This window comes from Neofelis nebulosa, chromosome 1 (genome assembly GCF_028018385.1).
Source record: "Neofelis nebulosa isolate mNeoNeb1 chromosome 1, mNeoNeb1.pri, whole genome shotgun sequence".
NCBI lineage: Eukaryota > Metazoa > Chordata > Mammalia > Carnivora > Felidae > Neofelis > Neofelis nebulosa.
In genome coordinates this window covers 852,971-876,593 of record NC_080782.1, presented here as the reverse complement: position 1 = coordinate 876,593, position 23,623 = coordinate 852,971, and the positions used below count along the sequence as shown (strand labels likewise).

The 23,623-nt window shown below is 60.1% G+C and overlaps 1 protein-coding gene, 1 long non-coding RNA gene and 1 pseudogene across 2 annotated transcripts in view; 2 read left to right on the top strand and 1 right to left on the bottom strand.

Annotated features, from left to right (window-relative positions):
• Nucleotides 1–7,021, top strand: part of SLC6A3 (solute carrier family 6 member 3) — a 42,051-nt gene extending 35,030 nt beyond the window's left edge. The window contains exons 13-15 of the mRNA XM_058712128.1: nucleotides 928–1,095; nucleotides 2,242–2,313; nucleotides 5,788–7,021. Coding sequence (XP_058568111.1) covers nucleotides 928–1,095; nucleotides 2,242–2,313; nucleotides 5,788–5,811 — 264 coding nt within the window. The 3' untranslated portion in view covers nucleotides 5,812–7,021. The remainder of the gene's footprint in view (nucleotides 1–927; nucleotides 1,096–2,241; nucleotides 2,314–5,787) is intronic.
• On the bottom strand, nucleotides 5,533–8,271 carry LOC131502322 (uncharacterized). Its single transcript, XR_009257015.1, has 2 exons — nucleotides 8,074–8,271; nucleotides 5,533–7,811 (listed from the first exon to the last, which is right to left on the bottom strand). It is a non-coding gene; the product is annotated as an uncharacterized LOC131502322 (long non-coding RNA).
• Nucleotides 8,272–20,892: 12,621 nt separating this feature from the next.
• On the top strand, nucleotides 20,893–23,607 carry LOC131489245 (ADP/ATP translocase 2-like; annotated as a pseudogene).
• The last annotated feature ends 16 nt before the right edge of the window (nucleotides 23,608–23,623 follow it).

Below are 23,623 nucleotides of genomic sequence, written 5' to 3'. Positions count from 1 at the left end.
GAATCTGCACCTCGGGGGTGGGGTGCGGCACAGGGGCTCTAATGCCGAGGACGGGAGTGACTCGGGCTCTGTCACGAGCGCCCCCCTCGGGACTCTCCCCGGGCACCACTGGCCCGTCTGGGAGCTGCCTGGCTTGTGTCATCAGGCCCGGGGTCGCCTGTTTGATTAGCACAGGGCCACACGGGTTCAGTAGGGATCGTCCCCGGCTGCTTCCTCAACAGCAGAGCGGAGCAGTCGCGGACCGAGGCCCGGTGGCCCAGAGCGCCTGGACAGGTGACCCCGGGAGGCCGTTCGAGGGCGGTCTAGGGCTGAGCTGCTCACCAGGACGAGCATCCTGACCCCTTGGCCCTCCGCCCGGCCCGGCGGTCCCCGGCTGCGTGTCTGCAGCTGCTGGCGGTTCAGACGCGCCATCCTGGGCCAGCCTGTGGCTAGTGAGAGACGGGAGACAGAGAGACAGAGACAGAGAGACTAAGCCAGAGCCAGAGCCGGAGCCAGAGAGGCAGGGAGACGGGAGGAAGCGGGAGCCCGGTCGCCAGCACGGACAGGGTTTCTCCCCGAGCTGCACCCAGACACCCCGAAGCTGCCGACGGCCCCGGCCGGCGCCTGCCTCCAGACCATTGCGGCGGCGCTCCGAGAGCTGACGTGGCCGGGGCGCGGTGCGCGGGGGTGGGTTGTCTCCTGGACACGGTGACACGGATGGCGTGCGCCAGGCACGGCCACCAGGGGTGAGGGGGCGCGCAACCCCCACCCCACCCCCCGCCCTCGCGGAGCGGCACGTGAGCGCCCCCACCCTCTGAGGGGCACGGTCTGCGGGGCCCGGACCCCAGAGCCGCCTTGGCCGGGAGACCCTCCCCGTGAAACCCTCGCTCCCGGGCCACCTGGTCTGCCAGCTGAGAGCTGCAGCCTGAGCTCTGCCCTCACTTTTAGTTTGTGGTCGTGGTGAGCGTCGTGACCTTCAGACCCCCGCACTACGGAGCCTACGCCTTCCCCAAGTGGGCCAATGCCCTGGGCTGGGCCATCGCCTCGTCCTCCATGTGTATGGTGCCCGTCTACGCGGCCTACAAGCTCTGCAGTCTGCCCGGCTCCCTGCGGGAGGTGCGTGTCCACACGGGCCCCACCCTGTCCCGCCCCGCCCCCGCCGGGAGACCACCCAGCCCTGTGGGCGTCCACCCCCCCCACCCCCTACCTCCAGCCCTGCTCCTGCTTGTGCACCCCCACGACTTCTGACCTCCAGGAGGCGTGGAAGGGGCGGGGCCACAATGGAGAAGGCAGGTGCAGGAGGAATCGCGGCTGTCTATGTGCGTGTCCGTGGGTGCGCGTGTCTCACGTGCCCTCCCGTGCGCACACGTGTGTGTACCTGTCTGTGCACACTCGTGCTCCACAGAGCCTGGTGAAGGTGGGAAGGCAGCGGTCAGGGGCTGGGGCTGGAATCGGCGCCCAGTCTGTGTGGTGGGGGTTGCCCTGGGGCCCCCCGTTACACACCTGCTCCTCCACCTGTAAAGGAGGGGGCGGGGGACCAGCCACTACTTTATCTCCTGGCCCGGGATTCCTGGAAGCAACAAAGGACCCAGGCCTCCTTGGAAGGAACAGCCCGAAAGGTCGCTCCGAGGCCGCTCTGTGCCTGCGTCCCACACAGTTTCCTGGGGAGAGTGGGCAGCGAGCCCCGTTGCTGCGCCCTGGCCAGTCCGGGGACCCTGCTGGGGCCACACGGCTCCCCCACAGGCTGGAATGAGCAGTCGTGGCCAGTCGGGCCGGGTCTGGGGCAGGCACGGCCCCAGGTCCCTGGGATTCCCCGGAGCCTCTTGGGAGGGAGGGACAGAGGGAGCCCCAGGGTCACCGGAGCCCCAGGCAAAGCAGGCTGGCATGACGCAGGGGGACCCCTCACTGCCTGCGGGGCCCAGCCTGGGGCCCTCTCTCAGCCTGGAGCAGGCAGGGCTGCAGCTCCAGGGGCCAGACTCCGAACACAAACCACATAACATCTCAGTAGGTGAGGCAGGTGGGCTGTGGCGACCATGGAAGGTCCCCAGCCCAGAGACTCCCAGGGGGAGTGTGTGCCATTCACTCACCCGGAACCCACGGCCAGCTTGGTGTCGAGACAGAAACCTCGCCTTTCACGCGGGCTGGACTCTGCTCCAGGGTCTGGGGAGGCCAGGCCGTCAGCCCCAGCCTCACGGCGTGTCCTAGGGGCCTGTGCACTTCACCGAGCGCACGCCTGTACCCACGCCTCCCCTTCCTTTCTAGAAACTGGCGTACGCCATCACACCTGAGCAGGAGCGCGAGCTGGTGGACAGCGGGGAGGTGCGCCAGTTCAGGGTGAGTGCCCCCCCCCCCCCGCCATCTCGGGCCTCCCTGAGCCACGAGGCCACGTTCATTCCCTGAGCAAACACTGGGAGTGGGCCGTGCGGTGCCGGGCCTGCCCCCCGAGTACCCCTGTACCGGGCGGGGCGGCAAGGGGGCAGAAAGAGGGAGCAGAGGGGTCACGCGTGGGGTGCGGGCCCCAGGAGGGGACCTCCCGCGTGAGGGAGGGGGCTGCCCCACCAGGGACCAGGGAGGGAGACGGTCTGAAACAGCTCAGAGCCTTGCCCGCCATTGCCCTTGGGGGGCAGGAGGCCAGAGACCGGGAGGTCTGGAGCCCGACCTGAGGGGGTCCCTCAGGCTGCTTTGGGTTGTGGGGGGGCTGCAGAGAGGCAGGAGGGCGCCCGGGGTGGGAGGAGCCGGGTCCCACGGGGCCCGCGGCAGAACTGGGTCTGTCCCGTCCTTGGATTTCTTCCATTTAACTTTGGCGAGTTTCTCAAGTGAGACCCTGGGCCCTCCGTCTCCAAGCTCTCTTCTTCCCTAACAAAGCCCTCCACCACGTTTAACCTGGTGTTTTCCCGATCACTTAGTGCTAAGGGTATTTTAATTTTCATTGTGACTCCTCCACCCGCGAGGTGCCTTCGAGTCCCCAGATGTGCAGGGATGTCTCCTTGATCTGCCTGCGGTCCGTGTGTGAAGCAGTCGCATTTCGCTCAGACGTCTGCGACCCTGTTCCTGGAAGCGAGTGCGGGCCTGTGTGCGGCTGAGCCCTGACCCTTGGCAGACGCTAGCGCATCCTGAGACGAACGTGCCCTCTAGCCGCTGACGCGCTCCCCCTTCCGTCCGCCCCGCTAGGCTGTGGGCGCTGCAGTCCGTCTTGTACCCGCTCTGCCTTCGCCTTCGGCTTGGCTCGCCCAGAGGACTGGGAAACACTAGAATATGCCACCTGGGGAGCGTACCCGTCCACTTTCCCCCTGTAGCTCCAACAGATTTTTGCTCTGTATCCTAAGGCTGCTTCTGTAGTAGAGACACATTTAGGACGGCCACATCTCCCCCGGGACTTCACACGTCTTCTCTCCCTTGTGGTGCTTTTGCTGCTAAAGTTCTCTGGGGCTGAGATGAGTGTAGCTGCACCAGGTTTCTCCTGAGTCTCCCAGAAATACCTTGTGTAATCCTTTAAAATTTTTTTAATGTTTATTTTTGAGAGAGAGAGAGAGAGAGAGAGAGAGCGCACAAGCAGGGAGGTGCAGAGAGAGAGAAGGAGGCACAGAATGTGAAGCAGGCTCCAGGCTCCGAGCTGTCAGCACAGAGCCCGATGTGGGGCTCGAACCCGCAAACCGTGAGATCGTGACCTGAGCCACCCAGGCGCCCCTCTTGTGTAATCTTTTAACTTTCAACTTTGCGATCATCTCAAAATGTAGGCCTCTCTTGCAAACCTGGGGTACACCTGGAATTTTTTGCTCTGACAGAGAGGTTCGTCCATTTACATTTGTTGTGATTATTAATGTATTTAGGCTTGATTCCATGATCTTTTTAACTCTTTGCTGCATCTTTTTTCCTTTATTACCTTTTTATGGATCGCTTTTTGGAGGATTTGCTCTTTTTCACCTTTTTCCCCTTTTTCCCCTTTTTTCTGTTTGGAACTTACATACTCATATACTTTACTTACATAATTATACTTTATTCCTTTAATAGTTACTTTTGAAATCATACATACGTACCTCACTTTAAATATATAAAGTACCCCCATCCTTAATATTACAAGGACTTATTATGCGATTAGCGTCCGATTTCTGTCTTTTTTTTAACCCACAGATTAGACACATTATCACAATTATTGCTGTGTCGTATGGAAATGCTCTCTTGGGTTAACGTGCACGTTGGCTGTTTATTTTTCCTCCCGACGTTTTGGCATATACATCGCCCCTTTGAGGATCATTTTCTTGCTTGAAGAAACAATCCTTCAGACTTGCCTTTAAGGAGGGCTCCTGACAAACTTCCCGACTCTCGTGTGTCTGTGAACTTGATTCTGCCCTTACTCAGGAGACCGCTTCCGTGCGCACACAGTTCTCGGTGGACAGCTGCCGTCTTCTGGCATTTTGAGGCTGCGCTCAGCGGCTCCCTTTGCGCAAGACATCGTGCGTGTCCGGGGTCTGTGGACCGGTGGGTGTTGCCGGTTCTGGGAACTTTGCAGCCCACACCTTCCACCCTTGCCCGTTGCCTCTGTTCCCCTCGGGGCTCCGGTGTGTGACACTCGCCCGGTCCTCCGGGTCTCGGCTCCCTCAGAAGTTCCGTAAACTCTGTGACGCAGGCACGTGGACGTACAGCGCCCTCTTATCATTCGTGCACACACAGCTCCTCCTGTTAGATTTATCTGTCCGAGTAACAAAGCCCCGTGAACTGCCACACAGACGCCACGCTGAGAAACACGTGCACCTGCCCCGCCCCTCCCCCCACCCCTGAAGCAAACACAGTCCCCACCACTTTGGTCTCTCGCTTGACCTCTGCACCGTGCGGTCCCCGCACATCGATAGATACTTCTGTGTCCCTGAAAAGCGGACTGGTCGGAAGTGGGGCGTCCCCGTGGAGCTCTAGGGCTCCAGCCCCTTCCACCTGCCTGCCCTACACGGCCCTGCCCGGGCTGGGGTTATGGCCCTGCTCTGGCCCCCGGGGACCCCGGCGGGCAGTGTGTGTCCCGGCCAGGACTGCAGACGCGCCCTGCGGGTCCCCCTGGAGGGGGCGGGGAGCCCTGCCCCACCCGCGGTGGACTCCGCGTCTTCCCGCCCCTGGTGCGGCCGCGTCAGGAACGAGCCTGCATGTTCTTGTCTCGAAGCGTTTAAAACCTACAGTTCTTGCCATTTAGTGATCGAACGGCTTGTGCTCAAAAATAGGCCGAAGTAACAGCTGCATAATAGCAGGTGGTGACATTTGCCGGAGGACTAAATACCACTCTTGTCGGTCTTGGCCTCCCGGAGCGGTAAGTGGGGCCTGCCCCCGACTCCTCCGGGGTCGAGCAGACACAACGGAAGCGCAGGGTGCGGCCGTCCACGGGGACGGGGATCAGAGGCGGCCCCGGGGCGCCCGGGGCATCGCCGGTCGGCCAGCCGGCGTTGTCCGCCCGGCGGCTGGCGTGACACACGCCCCGGGGGCCCCGCCCCGGCCCCCCCACCGCAGCCCTGCTCTCCGGCTGCTCCTCGCCAACGGGTTTGTTTACCTGTCTCTCCGAGGCTCGGCGTGTAAGTATTCACGTGTGGTTTATGCACGTATGTTTACATTACGTGGAAGGCTGTTTACGCGAGGCGTATTCCTACAAGCTTACCGTGGGCGTCCGGCCCGTGGCGCCCCAGGCCAGCGTGCCCGGCTGAGCGTGCTGCGTGGCGGCCGGGCGCTCTGCTGGCGGGTCTCTCGGCCCGAGCGGGGCCCGCAGCCCAGGAGCCGCCTTTACCCAAGTGGCTCCCCGCTTTGCTCCTGAAGAGGCCGTTTCCTTTCTAGCTGCGCCACTGGCTCCTGGTGTAGAGGACGCAGAGGCCGGGGGGCCCCGCCGCGGGAAGCCGGGCTTCGGGAGAGACGGCTGCTCGGAGGGTCCCCCTTCTGCATCCCCGGGACCGCACCACGCAGAGGCTCAGCCCTGACCCCCTGCGCCCCTTCCTTGCCGCCAGGACGGGACTGGCCGTCCGTGCTGTGTCGCTGTGATCACTTGCCGTAGATCTGTGCCGTCCCCGCAGGTAGAAGACGTCCGTCCGTCCGCGTTCCGTGTGTGCCCCACCAGCTCCCCTCCCCGGCCGCCCTGCAGCGCGGGTCCTGCTGTCGCCCGTGTGTTGAGGAGAAAAGTGGTAATTGTGGATGCCAAGAGCCCAGTGCTTGTAACTTCCTGGGTGTTCCGTTTGGGCTCAACTTAAGAAAGCCCGTTGTCATATTTCGCCTCATTGTGCAGAAGGCACAGCGGGGAAACCGCACAAGGCAACAAACTGGGGGCCACCACGTGTCTCCACGCCACGCACCCAGTCGCTCGCGGCCCCCCAAGGGCCCCGGCGTGTGCAGCGCAGATGCTCTGTATTTCCTTCTAGCCAAGAGAAATAAAACTCCGGGGGGTCCGAGTGAACCCCAGTCAGCCGTGGCCACCTCACGTGGACCCCCGGCCATGGGAGAAGGCGTGCTCCTCACGTGTGGAGCGCGTGCCTACCTGGCGGGCCCTGACCACACAGCGTGCCCGTGGCAGGCGGCCTGGAGACCTGGGCCCTGGAGAGGAAGCCCCCCCGGGACTTGATTTCTCGCAGGCACACGTCGCATCAGTAACAACACCGTTTACGTTAGGGAATGGCTGTTTTAAATCCTTTTTCCCTGTGAATCAAAGCCAGTTCTCAGAACGCAGGGTTGGTTTCTGAACATCTGCTTGCCAACGTTCCAGTTGTCGGTTAAGGAATATCAGCCACGCCGGTGCAGACTGCGGCCCGCGTCGCCTGGAGGGAAGCAGCTGCCAGAAGTCAGAACCCTGCCGCGTGGTGGCCCAGCAAGGGGACCCTGGTGCCCGGGGCCGAGGAGCTCCCCGCGCAGGGAAACCAGCTCGTGTACTGTCGGGGGTCGTGGCCAACAGGAACCGGGTCTGCCTCCTTCTGAGGAGCTGAGTACTCTGCATAGATAACGGGTGTCGCATGTGTCTGTCTGTGTCCGTGGTCGGCATCTTGTGTGACGCATCACCAACAATAAATCCATGTGGGAAAAATCACCGTAGCTCTGTGGCTACCTTTTCTTGGCTGGAGCTGTGGCCTCACCCACCTTGTGCCTGAGGCTCTCACTCCTGACTCGGTTCTTCTAACCCAGCTCCCCCCTCACCCACAGGGAGCACAGCTGGGCCTCTGGGGAGCAGGCCTTAACCCGAGCCCCCCGCCCACACCTGCAGGTGTCCCCGGTGCCCACTGGCTCAGCCCCACCCTGGCCTGACTCTCCGGAGCCCTCATGCGCTCGTCCGCTCCCCTGCAGGCTCCCCACCCGTCCAGACTCCAGCCCTGCGGTCAGACCAGCACACCCCCAACCCAAGCCCTTCTTCTGGGGACAGGACACCAGAGTCCTGTGTGGCTCCCTGCCCTTGGTCCCTGAGAATCTCTCGTCCAGTCTGTGGCCAGAGGGGTCCCTCTAGATGCCAGTCAGCTCTGCCCCTCAGCTGGGCCCTCCCGCCAGGCTGTGACCCACCTCCCAGGACACCGGTCACTCCTACAAGGCCCCCAGCCCTGCCCCCGGCCGGCGGATCCCGCAGGCACACCCACATCAGGGCCCTCCTGCCCCCACCCATGTGACCATACTTGCCCCAGATCGCCCTCCCCAAAGAACACCTGGCTTCCTTCAGGGGCCGTGGGACACGCACAGAGAGTCTTCCTGTCAGTTCCACGGCCCCAGCCACGTGCTGCTGACCCAGGCCTCGACCATCCGGAGCTTCCTGCGCTGCTTCCCGGGGTCCTGTCTGCTGCATGGCTGCAGCCCGCCTTCCCGGGCCCCCAGGTGTCTCCACCTCTGACAGCCTCTGGAGGTCGAGGGTAAAGACGAGCCATCACAACGGGCCCCGGTGGGACAGAAGACCTGCCCCAAGGGGATGAGCCACGTGGGCCCTAGCGTGGCTATGCCAGGTCACCAAGGTGCCTCGGGAGCTGGCAAGGTCCACTCTCAGCGTCCGTGGCCTCCGGCAGGTCAGGCAGGACCCTGGCCTGTTCCGTTCCTGCTGCACCCTCCCCCGGGTGCCGGTGGCCACGGTCCCCCACGGGGAGGCCTCTGGGCGTCACATACCTGGGAGAGCGGTGGGGCCAGAGGTCTTGGGGTGGGAAGGACGTCCGAAACTCCTGGAGGCCAGGTTGTCTACGTCCCTGGACACACAGGGACACGCACGTACACACACTGTGCGTGCTGCACGTGCCACATACGTGAATATGCAGACACGTGGGCTGCCCTCTTCGTACGTGCCCCCCCACGGCACGTGTACGTGGACACACACGCTGCACACATCACACATGAGCACGCGTGTGCACGTCCACGCACTCCCACGCCCGGTCTGCAGCAGTCAGCAGAGATCCTCCGGAAAGCTGAGCGTGTGCAGTGCCTTTCTGGACGGTGCCAGGAGCTGCCTCCCCAGAGCCGCCGAGAGACCCGGTCTCCACAGCCCTTGGGTTATGACGGGAGTTTCGCTGGTGTCCTGGCCCCAAGTGTCCGGGCTGGGGTCCTGCCTAGGCAGTCCGTGGACAGGCAGCCGTGGGCTTCCCAGAGCTGAGCCACGGATGGAGGCGACGAGGGGCTTAGCCCTCGAATATATAAAGAACTCCTACAAGTCAATAAAAACGGGACGTTGTCGGTCAGTGGTCAGTGTTGACTCTGAGTCCAGTTCTGACACGCGGGGGTTTTCCCCACGTCGGGCAGTTCTGTGTGACCCCGGCGGGCTGTCTGGAGGTTTGGCTACTCTTGACACCATCCGCCAGATCCCACAGGCTCAGGGCTCGGTCCCACAAGACGTCCACTTCCGCTCTGGGTGAGTCACAAGTGCGGGCTGTCACCTGCGCTTCTGCCCGAATGGCCACAAGTCAGAGGTTCCCACAGCCCCCTCTTCAGGTTCAGTGCAATTGCTCGAGTGGCTCACAGATCTCAGAAAACCAAAGAGCACTGGTTTGTTACCAAGGATGTCAAAGGTGACAGGTCAACAGCCAGAGGAAGATATACACAGGGTGACATCCCCAGCCAAAGGATTTCTGGGATCTGGGCCCAGCACGGTGCTGCACGGAGCGGCCCGGTCCGCCAGCCGGGATGCCCCCTGAACCCCGTCCTTCTGGGTCGTGGGAGGCTTCACCGCGCACTGTGGCGGACTGAGTCACGGGCCACTGGCCGCTGATCCAGCCCCAGCCGAGGCTCCCCCAGAAACCAGGGGTGGGGCTGAACCTTCCAACCCTCAATTCAGGGGGTTCCTCTGGCAACCAGTGCTTCTGCGGGGTTTCCCACAGTGCCCTCGTCGAGGAAGCCCAGCGGGGCTGGAAAAGGGCTGTGGGTAAGACACACACTTCGCCCTGGTGGCTGCAAGTGATTCAGGAGCCGGGGACCAGGGACCAAATGCTGTAACACAAGATGCTCCCATGACTCTTCTCTCAGGAAACTCCAAGAGGTTTTGGGAGCTGTGAGCCAGGAGCCCTGGATGAAAACCAAACTTAAGTTGTAAGTTACAACGTCACGAAAACCCAGTAGGGAGACGGGCAGGTGCAGAGCAGAGGACGCGTGTCCCCGTGGCCGATGTGCCTACGGAAAGGTACTCAGGCTTGTTAAAGAAACGAGGATGTGCGAGGCAGACCAGCGGTGTGTGACACCGCCCGTCACCTGCCCCACCGGCAAAATTTGAGAAGTCTGCCCCCCGCCCCGTGCCAGTGAGCAGGCAGGGGCAGGGAGCCCCCGTGCATTTCGGGCAGGAAAGCAAATGAACACATCTACTCGCGAAAGCGTTTGCACGGCCTACAAAGTTGAACGTACCGTCGCAAGCCCAGTTTTGGGTGCTCCGGGGCCCCACCCCACGTGCGGTATTTCTTCCGCCACCAGGTGTGACCGTTCCCCACCTGCCCGGGCTGCAGCCTAGCAGTTTAGGTCCGGAGCACCCCAGGGACTGCCTCGCCCAGAGATGCCTGGCATTCAAGGCCCGCCCGGGAGTGGCCGGTTGCCAAGCCCCGGCTGAGCCGGGTGTACACGAGCCGGGCACCCCACCTGAGGCAGAAGTGTGCTCCGGGCCCCCCGAGGGTCGGGCCGGGCTCCACTGCACCTGAAACCAGACCTGTTCTTGGCCACCCCTCCCCCTCGCTTTCTCCTGAGGGTGCTCCCCTTCCGAATCGGGCGCACCCCCGCGTCAGGCTCTGCTGCTCAGGAGTCCCAACCGGGGATGACGTGCCCCCCCAAATGCCACAATTCCACCCCCAGCTATGTGCCCCCCCCCCAAGCGTGCGCACATCTGTCAGGAGCACGTGCGAGTGCTTACGAACGCACAAGGGGACCAGCGGAAATGCCGGTCAGCCCGGGGAGTGAGCACGGTCCAGCTTAGCAGGAGAGGACCTGTGGCAGATGGCAGTGACCTCGGGGGTGGCATCGGAGGTGAACTCGTGTCCCCCCAGCATGTCAGAGCAGGACCTTGTTTGGAGATGTAATTACTGTTACGCTAGGGTGATTCTGGAGGATATTCGAGCCCATGAGCGTTTCCGTGGCCCCACGCACTCGACAGCACAAGTGGTTGTCATTACACGTGTGAAGCGGTGTCCTACGTGGGAAAGACATTTAACGGGACGTAATTAGTTAACGCGAGGTCATAGGAAGGAGGTCTGAGTAACCCACCGTGTCTGGTGACCTGCAGGGGGAGGAGAGAGACGGAGACGCAGACGCGCAGGGAGAAGGCCGTGTGACCACAAAGGGACAGTATGGAGCGATGTGGCCCCAGACCAGAGGTCACTACCAGAAGCCAGGAGAGGAACATGGGATAGAGGAACTCTCTCTCAGGGCCCTGGGGAAGGGACAGCCCTGCCAATAGCTTGCCTTCAAACTTGGACTCTAGGATAGTGAGAGAGTATGTTTCTGTTGTTTTAGGCCACCCGGCCCTGGCTGTTCTGTGACAGCAGCCCCAGGGAACTAGAATAGGTGGTGGGTTTGCCCAGCATGGGAGCTCAGGTTCCCTGTCACCACATGCTGGGGTCCACCTCGCCGGTCTTCTCCTCTGCCTGTCCCTCTGTCTAGAACAATCTCCTTTCCACTCCCATCCCCCACTTTCTAACCACCGAACCCTCACACCATCCCTGCTTCTCTTGGACATCACCTCTAGAAGTCTGCTCTAACCCCTGCTCCTGGGCTCAGCCCTGGTACTGCTTCTTAAACCCTCCACTCTCCCCAGCTGGCCCCAGCAGGCGCCCCATGGAAGGGGAGTGCTGTCTCTCTCTTCAGTGGGCTGGGAGCTCCCCTGGGAGCAAGGACTGAGGAGTCGGTCTTATCATTTCTGCCAATGTCTTGAATAGGCCCCGTGCATGGTTCATAGTGGCACTTAATATATATCTACACAAAAATGAGTTAATGGGTGGGCATTTACATGAATGGGTGGATGAACGGATAGGCGGGGATTTGGTGAATGGGTAGATGGATGAACAGAAGGATAGGTGGAAGAAGGGGAGAAAGGAAGGAAGAAGGAGTAGAGGAATGGATGGGAGGGTGGGTGGGTGGATGATGAATGGATAGATGATGGAGGAATGGATAGATGAATATGCAGATGGGTGATTGATGGGCAGGTGGTTGGGTTGTTGGATAGTGAATGGATGGATGGATGGATGGATGGGTGGATGGTTGGTTGGATGGGTGGATGGATGGTGGATGGATGGTGGGTGGATGGATGGGTGAATGGTTGGATGGATGGTGGATGGATGGATGGGTGAATGGTTGGATGGATGGATGATGGATGGATGGAGTACTTGGATGGATGAGCAGGTAGGTGAATGGATGGATGGATGGATGGATGATGGGTGAATGGACGGACAATGGATGGATGGATGGATGGATGGATGGATGGATGAATGGTGGATGGGTGGATGGATGGTGGATGGATGGATGGATGGGTGAATGGTTGGATGGATGAATGATGACGGATGGAGAAGTACTTGGAGGGATGAGCAGGTAGGTGGATGGATGGAAGGATGGTGGATGGATGGATGGATAACGGGTGAATGGACAGATGATGGATGGATGGACGGACGATGGATGGATGGGTGGATGGATGGATGATTGGATGGATGGATGGAGGAGTACTTGGATGGATGAGCAGGTAGATGGATGGATGGATGGATGGATGGACAATGGATGAATGGATGGATGGTGGATGGATAGATGGATGGTAGATGGATGGTGGATGCATGGGTGGTTGGATGGGTGAGTTATTGGATGAATGGATGATGGATGGATGGAAGAGTACTTGCATAGATGAGCAGGTAGGTGGATAGATGGATGGATGGATGGTGGATGGATGGATGGAAGGTAGATGGTTGGATGGGTGGATGGATGGTGAATGGTTGGATGGATAGGTGATGGATGGATGGAGGAGTACTTGGATGGATGAGCAGGTAGGTGGATGGATGGGAACACAGATGGTGGACGGGACTATGAATGAGTGAAAGGTCCTGTATTACACCTAAAAGTCTGTCGTTCTGGTCCAATCTCAAATCCCTGCTGTGGGACTGGACATGAATGCTATATTTAGCATTTATTCTCCAAGGACATGGCACTCTTTAATACAAGTGAAATTAACCTCAAAACCCTGAAGCCATGTTTTCTCCCCACACTAACCTCCTGCAGAAAGCAAGCTCCCTGGGAGGGAAGAGCCTGCCCCTGCCCCATATCCTGTCTACGCAGGTCTCAGTCCCTGTGTCCACGCTGCACTTTACCATCGGATTTATGCTCTTCACCAAGTGACCTTTAGACACAAAGTCTGGCTGTTAAAGCCCAGAAAAGCCATGTGATTTTTCCTTTGAGAGAAGCATTTTAATAAAGTTTCTGTATCCGTGAAATAGGTGATATACGGAGTAAATGGATTCTCCGTGTTTGGCTTTTCTTATATTTATTCCACAATCCCGCTTTAATCTCTGTAGATGCATGTGACCAGCCAAAGTTCATGGCTTTTACCTGCTTCCCGATTACTGACAGCAGAGAGGTTGCCTTTTTTGAGATACAGTTAATTAGTAAGCCCTGTGTGCCGCTGTCCCCATGGAAGACACTGCCTGCTGCCCTCTTCTTCCCAAAGACCCCTGGGTCACAACCGCAGCACAAAGCCTGGGGCACCCACCCACCCCGCAGAGCGGGGTCCTAAAACCCAGCCCACCTGACTGCACAGAGAAGGCTCACCCCAGGGCTGGGAAAACAAAACAAAAGCCAGCGGCTCCCCCACCTGTGTCTGCAGGTGGGGGTGGGGGGTTGCCTGGACTCCCCCCACCCAGCTTCCCGGTGCGGAGTTGGCTGGGCAGTGGGGACAGTCCCATCAGCCAAGCTCGAGAGCCATGGCCTTCTTTCAACTGCCATTTTTGGTGTCCTTACACAGAATGGAAATGGCAGAATATTTCAATTTAGTGAGTCTGGCTTCATTCTTCATTTTAACAAAACAGAAAATACGAGTCAGTGCACCTGAGAACAGGGCAAGTTCCACTGTGTGGAACATGTGCTTCAGGTGTGTGCACATGAGAGAGAGAGAGCGAGAGAGGATCAGAGACAGAGAGAGATGGAGAGACACAGAGACAGAGCAGGGGAAGGGGTGGCGAGGCAGGAGGAAGGGGTGGCGAGGCAGGAGGAAGGGGTGGGGAGAAGGAGAGCGGGAGACACGAATTTTCAGGTCAGCTTGAAGACTCGGGGCCCTGCACCCCCTCCGTAGGGCGGGCAACCACTTGATGTGCTCAGGACGGTGGGTCACCCCAGGCCCCACTCTGCCCCTCGGCCCAAGCTGGCAGGTGGGGAAGGGGAAGGCCCAGGGCAGGCAAGTCTGAGAAGGGACCGGGTCCCGAGGGGTGGGGGTGGCCAAGAGGGGGATTTGAGGACAGCAGACTGCCCTCGTTGTCCGGGTACACGACAGAAAGGCAACGGAGCCCCGGTGGACTGGGGGGGGGGGGGGGGTGGTGCTGAGTTACCCCCGTTTCCCTGGGCAGAAGGCCTCCCAGCCTTTAGTGTAGGAATATGCACCGCTGTCTGCAGCAGGAGTCAAGGGCCCTGGGGCCACAGGTCACAGACACCTGCACGCACTGGCCAGGGGTCGACAGGTGAGGGGAATGGGTGCAGAGCAGAGCAGAGGCTGCTGATGTTAGAGAACCGTTCAATCACATAGAAATGCAGCCTGGTGTCGGCCGGTACCTCTGTGTCTCCGGGGAGGGAAGCCAGAACCTCTGACTCCAAAGCGAGTGTAGGACGCTGTGTCAGTCAGGATCCTTGGTAGGATCTGTCACCTCCACCCAACTAGAGGACCCGGGGTCACTCACAGAGGCCCCTGGGAATGGCCGGTTTGTGCAGGGGACATGGGAGCTGGCCTAGGGGCAGGCCTCCCCACCACCCCTGCCCTGGCACCCAGCCAGCACCTCCCACAGCCACCGCCAGAGCCAAGATCGCAGCGGAGGCTGGCTAGCCGTGGTGCACGTCCTGGGCACCCCACAGGAAGTCACGCAGGGACGGCAATGCCCCCACGGCCATCCACCCCGTGCTGGCTGCGGCGTAGCCCAGAAAGGGCAGAGTCCCTTTCTTGTGACTTCACTTGGTCTGTTACAAAGCCGTGAGTCTGACACCCAGGGGAACTTGCTCAGAAACTCAGACTCTGAGTCTCCCCAGGCTCCAGTCGTCCAGCAACGTACGGGGGACCAAAGACATCCCTCCTGTTCCTCCCGGCTTCCCCCTGCTTTCCCTGAGGGGCTTAGACTACCACGGGACCCTCATGACACTGGGAACTTCTGCCCTGAGCCGGCCCCTGCTCTCGAGGGGGTGCTATTTTCCAGGAAGGCTGCCCCCCTGGGGACGGCTGCCTCAGGTGTCCCTCCAAGTATACAGGGTGAACAGAAGGCATGGGAAAAAATAGCACAAACGCTATTTGCTTAGAAATCTGGCTTTTCCAAACAGAATGCAAAGGACTTCTGTTTCTGTAACTGAACTTTAAAAACCCAGCCAGTATTGACTTATGCACTAAATGTATTTGTCTAGAATTTAAATAATTTTACTTATTCCAGGAGCTAAATTCCTCTCTCTTCAAGTTATCAGTTGTATGGATGAAGGGTCCGGCAGACGCTTCGTCGGGTTCAAACCAGAACGCCTCCGCCCTGGGGCCTCACTGCACGCTCCTTCCCCGTCTGGATCAAAGGCTAATATTTGGAGAGGCTTTTCGACAAATGCATTCAAAGGCAGGTTACAATCCACCAGCTATTAAACATTCGGATATCCCTTAAGCCTTTTTCACACAAGAAACTTCAATCGAAGATTCTAAAAAGTTCTATTATACACAAAATGATCATTTTAAAAGCTGAGAAGGAAAAGGTGATAGTCACCTACAGATCCATTCCAGAAGGCGGCAAACTAACTCTTCCAGCCACGGGCGGGGGGGGGGGGGAAGTGGGGGCACTCTGGGGTCTGTGCGCCGAGGGGGACACACCGCAGGGGAGGACAGGCCTCTTCCACTCCCTCTGCTCCCTCACCGTGCCCGGACAGCTGTCAGAAGCCTTACGGGAGCTGAACCCTAGCAAGGGGCCCGACAGGTGGGGGCATGGGTCCCGGCCCCAGGACGACGCTCTGCAGGCCACCGGCTCCTGAGAGGGTGTTTCCAGCACATAGAAGGGGTGGGTTTTTAATCCAGTGAGTAGCTTTCTGACGGCTCCGCGCGACCTTCTAGCTGGAGATGCAAACAGATCGAAACTACCAGCTGAGCTGTCCTGCTGACCATGGACAGGGGCTGCCGCTGCCCCATGGGTCCCGGCGACGCAGCCTTGGCAGGCCAGGGGTGTGTGCAAGAAGCTGGCCCCGGGGCTGCTGTGCCATAGGTGCGCTCATTTGCTCCCGTCCCCTTCCCTGCGCCTCCCTCCCGGGGCAGACGCAACGCCACTGCCTGTCTGGTGAGATGAGTTAGCCTCCCCCACACACGCCAGCCCACCGCCGCCGAGGCCAGCTTCTCTCCACCCGGCCAGAGCCCCCGGGGGCCAGCACCCCACCTCCTGGGCACCTGCCCCCAACTCCGTGCCCCTCGGCCCTGCCTCCCACCTCCCACCCCAGCCCCTCCTCGCCCTAAGCAGTGGCTCTGGGGCCTGTGGGGACGTCCACAGGCGGAGGGATGCCTGACCCCCAACCCCCAGCAGGCCCAGGCCGGGCGGACATGGGTTTGGGGGTCCCACTCCACGCTAACAGGTATTTAGCCAGTATTTTGGCCGTATGCTGCAAGACAGAGGGACCTGCGTCTGGACACTGTGCCCTACTTACGAAATCTCTCTTCGCTGAGAGACAGGAGTCAGCAAGCCTGAAATTACTTTGTGCGTGTTCTCGAACCGAGCAAGCAGCAGATAATCAGAACCCGCTGCATCATTTGCAGGCGGAGCACAAAATGAGCATCCAGGGGCCCTTTTCAAAGCTCATTAAAGGGTCTCAGGGTGGCGGCCGTGGAGCTCTGAACAAAGTCCCCGCAGAGCGCAAGGCCCTGGGGGTAGGAGGGTGTCGCCTCGGGAGACAAGCAGCAGAGGGAGGGAGAGGCTGCAGGGAACGGATGGGCTGGGTGCCTGGGGGGTGGTGCAGGGTAGCCCTCAGCTCTGTTCCCAGACAGCCTGGGGTCTGACATCCACCTGCCGCAGGGGGGCGGGGGGGGGTTGGCTCCGGAGCTGAGACCAAGGAAGTGCCAGGAGGCTGGGCCACGTGAGAGCCGCAGGGCCAGGGTGCACCCCGACGGCAGGGCTGTGGGAAAGACCCAAGCCGGCCCGAAGGTTCCCACAGGCCAGGTTTGCCACAGTCTGTGCAAAGCTAACAATGCCGGTAGTGGCCCGGAGCCCCCTGTCCCAGTTCTGGCTGCCACAGGGAAGTGCCTTAGACTGGGGAGTCTGCAGACACATTTATTCCTCACGGTTCTGAGAGCAGGGCCTCCAGGCGCCACCCTCACTCACGTGGGCGGAGCGCACGCTCTGGCGTCTCTCCTACGGGGGCGCTGATCGCACCCTGGGGCCCACCCCGGGAACCCCGTCCCACCCAAGTGCCTCCGGAAGGCCCGCCTCCTGACCATCACAGCGAGAGTCAGGGCTGTGGCACATGAGTCCGGGGGACACACCTGTTCAAGCCCTGGCACCACTGAACAAAACAAGTGCCCACAAGTCCACAACAGAGGGAAGGCGGGGCAAGCTCCTCCTTTGGCAGAGTGCTGGGGACAGCAGAACCCGAGGCCAACGCCAGGGCCAGCGATCGTGCCGTAGGCAGGACCCCCGGGGGCGTTAAGTCAGCAGGCAGGTCCTCACAAGGTACCGAAGCGGGAAGTGGCAACTTTGCAGCAGAGAAGCCGCAGACGCCAGGTCGCCGAGCAGTCAGGATGACCCAGCGAGCGCCTGGCCACGACGCTCCCAAGTGGGGTCCGGCAGGGCTTCAGCAAGACCGCCAGGAAACAGCAGACGGGCCCAGGCTGGGACACGTACCTCACCATGGCCGATGCCCCCCAAACGTGCGGAGGACGAGGCTCCGCCCCCGGGGGAGACCCAAGAGACACTGAACGCGGTTGTGCCCTGGGTCAGGTCCCGGCCCGGAAAAGGAGCGCAGGGCAGGTTGCAGAGACCAGTCTCCCGGCCGCTGCTGTCGGGGAGCCGCTGTGGGCCACGTCCGTCTTCCATCGGGTTTTGTAACATATTTTGTAAGTAATAATTTCAGAGTGAAAAGCTGGACAATAAAACCATTAAAACAAAGATCTTCTCTGGTCCTCTGAGTCCATCCCACAGAGGACACAGTGCCATATGCTCCGCGTCACTGGGACAATTCCCTTCTCTCGCTCAGTCTCCCTGCCTCCCACCACACCTGTTAGTGGTGGAGTGGGGCCCCCAAATCCACGTCTGCCAAGAACCTCAGAGCAGGGCCTCGTCTGGGAACATGGGACCGCCCTGGAGCCGGCTGTGCCCTGGCCGACCCCCACCCCCACCCCGGCATCCTCGCAGGAGGAAGAGGGACACGCAGACTCCTGGCGGAGACGGGTGGAGAAGGGCTGACACAGCCACAAGCAGGGACACCTAGGATGCCAGCAGCCCCAGGAGCGGGAGGGAGGCCCCCAGGGGTTTGCCCTCAGAGCCCCCGCAGCCAACGTGCCCACTCCCCACTCCGTGGCCGTGGACTCTGGCCTCCAGGACTCAAGGGACCAGATCCCTCTTATTCTGAGCCTTGCAATCTGTAGACGCTCCGGGGACAGCTCACTTCGCCTACGTCCACACTAGCATCGGCCTGCTTCCTTCTCTCTGATTCTACGTGTGTGGACCTCCCGCAGAGGCCCGGCCTGCCAGCCCTGCCTCACCTCCCACGTGGCCGCTCCCCCAGACATTTCGCTTCCCTGTAACACTACGTGTGTTAACACCTTCTGTTTTCACTTCGGTTCACGCTCAGGAGACAGCTGCCTGCTCCTTCCACAGCCGTCCTTCCCTCCGCACCTGGACGTCGCCGGCGCTCTCCTGCACTTGGACGTTCCGGCCGTCTCCGATCCTCACTGCTACAAACACCACCACAGCGAGTGCCCTGTAGCGCAGGACAGATGCCAGCATGGCCAGCCTTGGGGCTGTGGGGACAGTTTGGTGGCCGCAGCCACGGCCCCTCCCCAGGGCAGCAGCATGCCCCGCGACCTGTTTCCTCATGAGATGCCTTGGAGGGCACCAGAGCACTGCCCTCGGTGCCGTCAGCGGTGGGAACCTGCTTTTGCACGTGAGGTCTGCTTGCCCACGTCCGGGGCGCTGCAGGGGTGGGGCGGGGCGTTGTCATGAGCGGTGGACATGTTTGAAGCCCAGAACCCGTCTCCGCAGCCCGGGGGTGAATTGAGTCTGGTTACAGATGTTTACCTGCGTGGCGTGTCACTTGAAAGGAAAACCCTCCGACAGCAGTAAGCAGATGGGCATAAACTGCCCGCCCCGAGGGCCCCCAAGGCCACTCTGAGCTGGGTCAGTCCCTGGAGGGGCCAAGCAGGGAAGTCCACGGGACCCCTGCCCAGCCGCCACCAAAGCACCCAGCGCTCACTGGCCCAGCTTGCCTGACACACGGCCCCTCCTGCCTATCCTCACCCCGGGTCTCGGGCACCACGTCTGGGACAAGCCACGTCTGAGTTCCCAACTCTCTACCCCCATCACAGATGCGCTGTCACCTTCCTGGCTTCTGTGGTTTCTTTCTCTCGGTGTGACTGCTGCTGTAGGTACGTGGCCACCCATGGTGCCACGTGGGCACAGCTGGGGGACCCTTCTCCTCACTGACTGGCCCCCGAGTCTGCAGGTGCATGGGGGCGCTGCTGACCACCCTGGTGCTCCCTCTGCTCCGGTCCAGCCCAGCTCCTGGGGCTCCGGGACCTGAGACACAGCCCATGTTGGGGCCTCCCGCCTGTGGAAGCCCCAGGACTCCGCAGCCACAGGCACATCCACCCCTTCTGCATGGCTCGGTCTCTAGAGAGGCAGGACCCTGTGCCCTCCCGAGGCACCCCTAGCCCTGCTCTCCTGCCTGGGGAGGACTCGCACGTCACCAGTTCCCCCTTCCTTCCTTCCAGATCCTCGCGTATCCACCATCCAGCCCTTCACACACTAGGGGGTGGCAGGCGGCATGAGCTCTGCTCAAGGGGCGTCGGTGGCCTGGCCCCCAGCCCCAGATGCTTCTTGCTTCAGTTTCCTTGTGTGCAAATGGCTCCAACGTGGGTAAGTTGTGGGCACTGAACTGAATCCATGCATGTTGTTCTCAGGACGGCGCCTTCACATGGCGTCTCTTCCTTCCAGACCAGCGGACAGGAATGTCGGGTGCCCTGGGGCCGAACCTCAAGTTAAGAGCACCACCTCCGAGGCCCTGCTCCACGCGTGCACCTGGTGTGGTTGCCGAGGGTCCACCGGTGCCCCTCAGCCTGTGACAGCGTGTCCGTGCTCCCGGGAGGCCCGGTGCCCTGGCGCCTGGGCTTACCACGTGGGAGGTCCAGAGCAGTCATTACCACTCGTGACCAAGGGGCAATTACACTGGCAATCAGAGCCCAGGCTGGGAGTCGGGGAAATGTCAGCATGAGAGACGAGGAAGCTTGATCAAGCATTAGGCACAGCCTCCAGCTGACTTCTTCCTGCCACTAAAAGAGCTGTTTCCATGAGCCAGTCGGCTTCCAGACATTGTTTGGCGGCCCGTGTGTTCCAGAGAATAGAATCCATTATTTGTTCAAGACGGGTTTCCTGAGGTAACTGCGAACCCCAATATTGACACTAAGTCGTATTAAAAGCGTTGCGGGAAGGCCAGCCTGGCTTTTTGTAAGATAATAATAGTGCTCCTGTGTTCTAAGGCTGAAACCTGTAATCTCATTGATTTTCCACCGGGAAATGGGGCTGTTGATGAGGCCTAACCCTGGGGACCATCAGCGCTGCCCCGAGGGCAGTGGAATCAAGGGACCCCTCCCCCCACCCAGCTCCCGACACCTGAACAGGCCAAACGTCCTCCTGAGACCTCCTAGCAAGACACTGGACCGCCCTTTCTCCTGAGACCCTCCTGGGGTGACACTGGACCTCCCCTTTCCGACACCAGCCCCCTCCAACAGGAGGCTGGGGAGCATCTCCAGGGACCAGCGTGCACTCAAGTGTCAGGGACGCAGAGGGACACACAGTCCTGGCTTGGCCCGCATCTCCCCCCTTCCCACGACCTCACGTGCCCCCGGCATTTCCTCCGACCCTCAAAACAACAGGGATTAATTACAGAGACACACTGGGGGGATTTGCAACAGAATTGAGGGCTGCTATGGAAGGAATCGTTTTCTGCAAGTTCGTCTGTTGAAGCCCTGACTCCTAACTCCTTAGAACGTGACTGCGTTTGGACGTCAGGTCTACAGAGGTGGTCAAGCCAAAGCAGGTCACTAGGGTGTCCCTGATCCACATGACCCGTGTCCTCCTAGGAAGACGAGACCGGACACAGACACGCACGGGGACGGCCAGGTGAGGACACAGAGTCGGCACATACAGGCCAAGCAGAGAGGCCTCAGGAGGAACCCGCTCCGCCCCCACCCGCGTCCCAGCCTCCCAGCCTCCCAGCCTCCAGCACCGGGAGAAGTAAATGTCTGACGGCTAAGCCGCCCACCTGTGGGACCCAGTTACGGCAGCCACGAGAACTCACTCAGAGCCCAGGGCCTGGCCCTCCCCTCTCTTACCCCAGCCCACCCGACACCTCGCGCACGGGCGTTCTAACCAGCGAAGATGACGGGGGTGGTCCACGCAACGTGGCCACTCCTCCGTGCCAGGCACAACTCCGGGGGCCTCTGATCCTTACCCTTCCTGACCGCTCTGCCGTGGGCGCACTATGCTGACCACATGAAGGAGAGCGCCAGGGAGCCCACACCTCACCTGAGAACGGGGGCCACCTTCCGGGCTCCCCGGCTGCGGCCGCCTGACTTTCTGAGATAACGCGAAGAAACCCACTTGATCCCAGAGAAGATGCGCAGAGCTGGGCGCCTACCCCAAACTGCCTCTGGCAGCTGTTCTCTCTAAGGTGTGCACCTAGGTGGCGCCTCAACTGCAGTTTCCAACTTCCCGGACCCAGCAGCCCACCGACAGGATCTTGTTTTTACTGGACGAGCCCCGCAGAGCCGGTCTCCGATGCACTGAGACCCGGTGACCCGCGGCGGGGGCTGCTCCTTAGCTCAGAAACACCGCAAGCGCACCACGGCCCGGGACCCGGAATAGCCACAGCTCCTGCTCCCGAGGCCGCTTATTCCCCACGATCAGGGAAACAGAAACGAAAACGACCCCGAGTCGAGGGACAGCATCTCACCTGTCAGACCGGCAGAACTCCACAGGTCGGACACTGTCCTCTGCTGGCACAGCTACAGAGAAACAGGTTTCCTCAGCCTTTGCCAGCAGGATACCAGCAGCCTGCCACCCGAGGGGAGGCGCCGGGCAGCCGCTGGAGAAGCGTCCCCACGTCCATCGTTTGAATCGACAGTTCCCCGTCCAAGGATCTACCTCAAAAACACACTGGCAAATTAAGACATGGAAAAACGTATGTTCGAGGTCACGCGTTATAGTCCAAGTTTTCATAGTTAAAGGCTAGAAACAACTCAGGTGTCTATTAACAGGGAGGTAGTCGAATAAACTGTTACACCCCCCAAAATGGAGAAGTGTGCCTGCACAAAGATAGAAGAAAGAGATCTATCTGCCACATGGGGTTTTCTCCAGGACACGCAAAAGATTGTAAAACTCAATGGAACTTCCAGAAATGAAAAACAGAACAACTGAAATGGAAAATTCACAGGATAAGCTTAGCAGTTTGGAAAATACAAAAAAGAGTCAGTGAACCTGGATACATAACGTTAGAAAGGGTCCAAACCTAAGTATGGGAAGGGGGAAAAATTGAAAAACTAAACAGACCTTCCTCACCATCGAACAGCGTCAAGCTGTCTGATATACACACAGCTGGACTCCAAAGAGGAGGCAGACCAAATATTTAAAGGCTTCTTGGCTGCACATTTGCAAATTTGATGAGACTCCCAAAGTAAAGGAGTCCGGTAAGCATCCAGCGGGACAGACAAGAGAAACCACGCTACCGCACGTCACCGCCGAATTGCTAAAAAGGCAATGGCTTTAAAAAAATTCTAAAACCAGCCAGAGAAAAGGGACACACTCTAGGCAGAGAAACAGGACCAGAAATAACTGTTAATTTCTCATCAGAAACAACACAGGCCAGAAGGTACTGCAACAGTGTGAAGAAAACACGCGTGTCAACCCGGGACTCTACAATTACTGAAAATACCTTTCCAAAAAACAAAGGCAGCCCAGGGGCCTGGAGTTCCAGCCGGTTCCTACCACATTCCCCCAGTCACCTGCCTCCTCTTTCCTTGGAACGTGACAGAAGCCACGGTGTCCTTCGCGGGTGCAGCGCCCGAGACCATCTCTGAGACCACGACAGTGCCCGTCGAGCGGGTCAAGCTGCCGCCGCAGGTGCAGGGTGCCAGCAAGCACATCGCCACCGACAGCGATGCAAGGGCATCACAGGCTGTGAGGTTCGTGTCCCCAAGGAGCAGGGGGTCCTGTCCTCCTGGCGTGGTCACCGGCCAACGTCGTCAGATACTTCCCCACCCAGGCTCTCAACTTCGCCTTCAAAGATAAACACAAGCGGGTCTTCCCGGGTGGTGTGGACCACAGAGCCCAATTCGGCGCTACTTTGCAGGGCATGTGGCATCAGGTGGTGCCGCTGGGGCCACATCCCCGTGTTTTGTGTATCCTCTGGATTTTGTTCGTACCCGTCTGGCAGCTGATGCGGGCCAAGCTGGACCGGAGAGGGAACCCAGGGGCCTCGATGACTGCCTGGGTGAGATCTACAAATCCGGTGGGATGGAGGGCCTGAGCTGTGGAGGGTGTTCTCATGTCCCGAGCTGCCTACCTCAGCGTCTGTGCCGCTGCAAAGGGGTCGCTCCCAGGTCCCGAGAATACACACACGTTCCTCAGCCAGATGACGGCACGACCCGTCACAGCGGCTGCGGGGCTGACTCCCATCTGTTTGACGCTGTTCATCGGACATCGGGTCCACAGGCTCGCTTCGCTGCCCGAGCAGGACACCCCACAAGGAAGGAGGCAAAGCTTTCTACAAGGGGGCTAGTCCAGCGTTCTCAGAT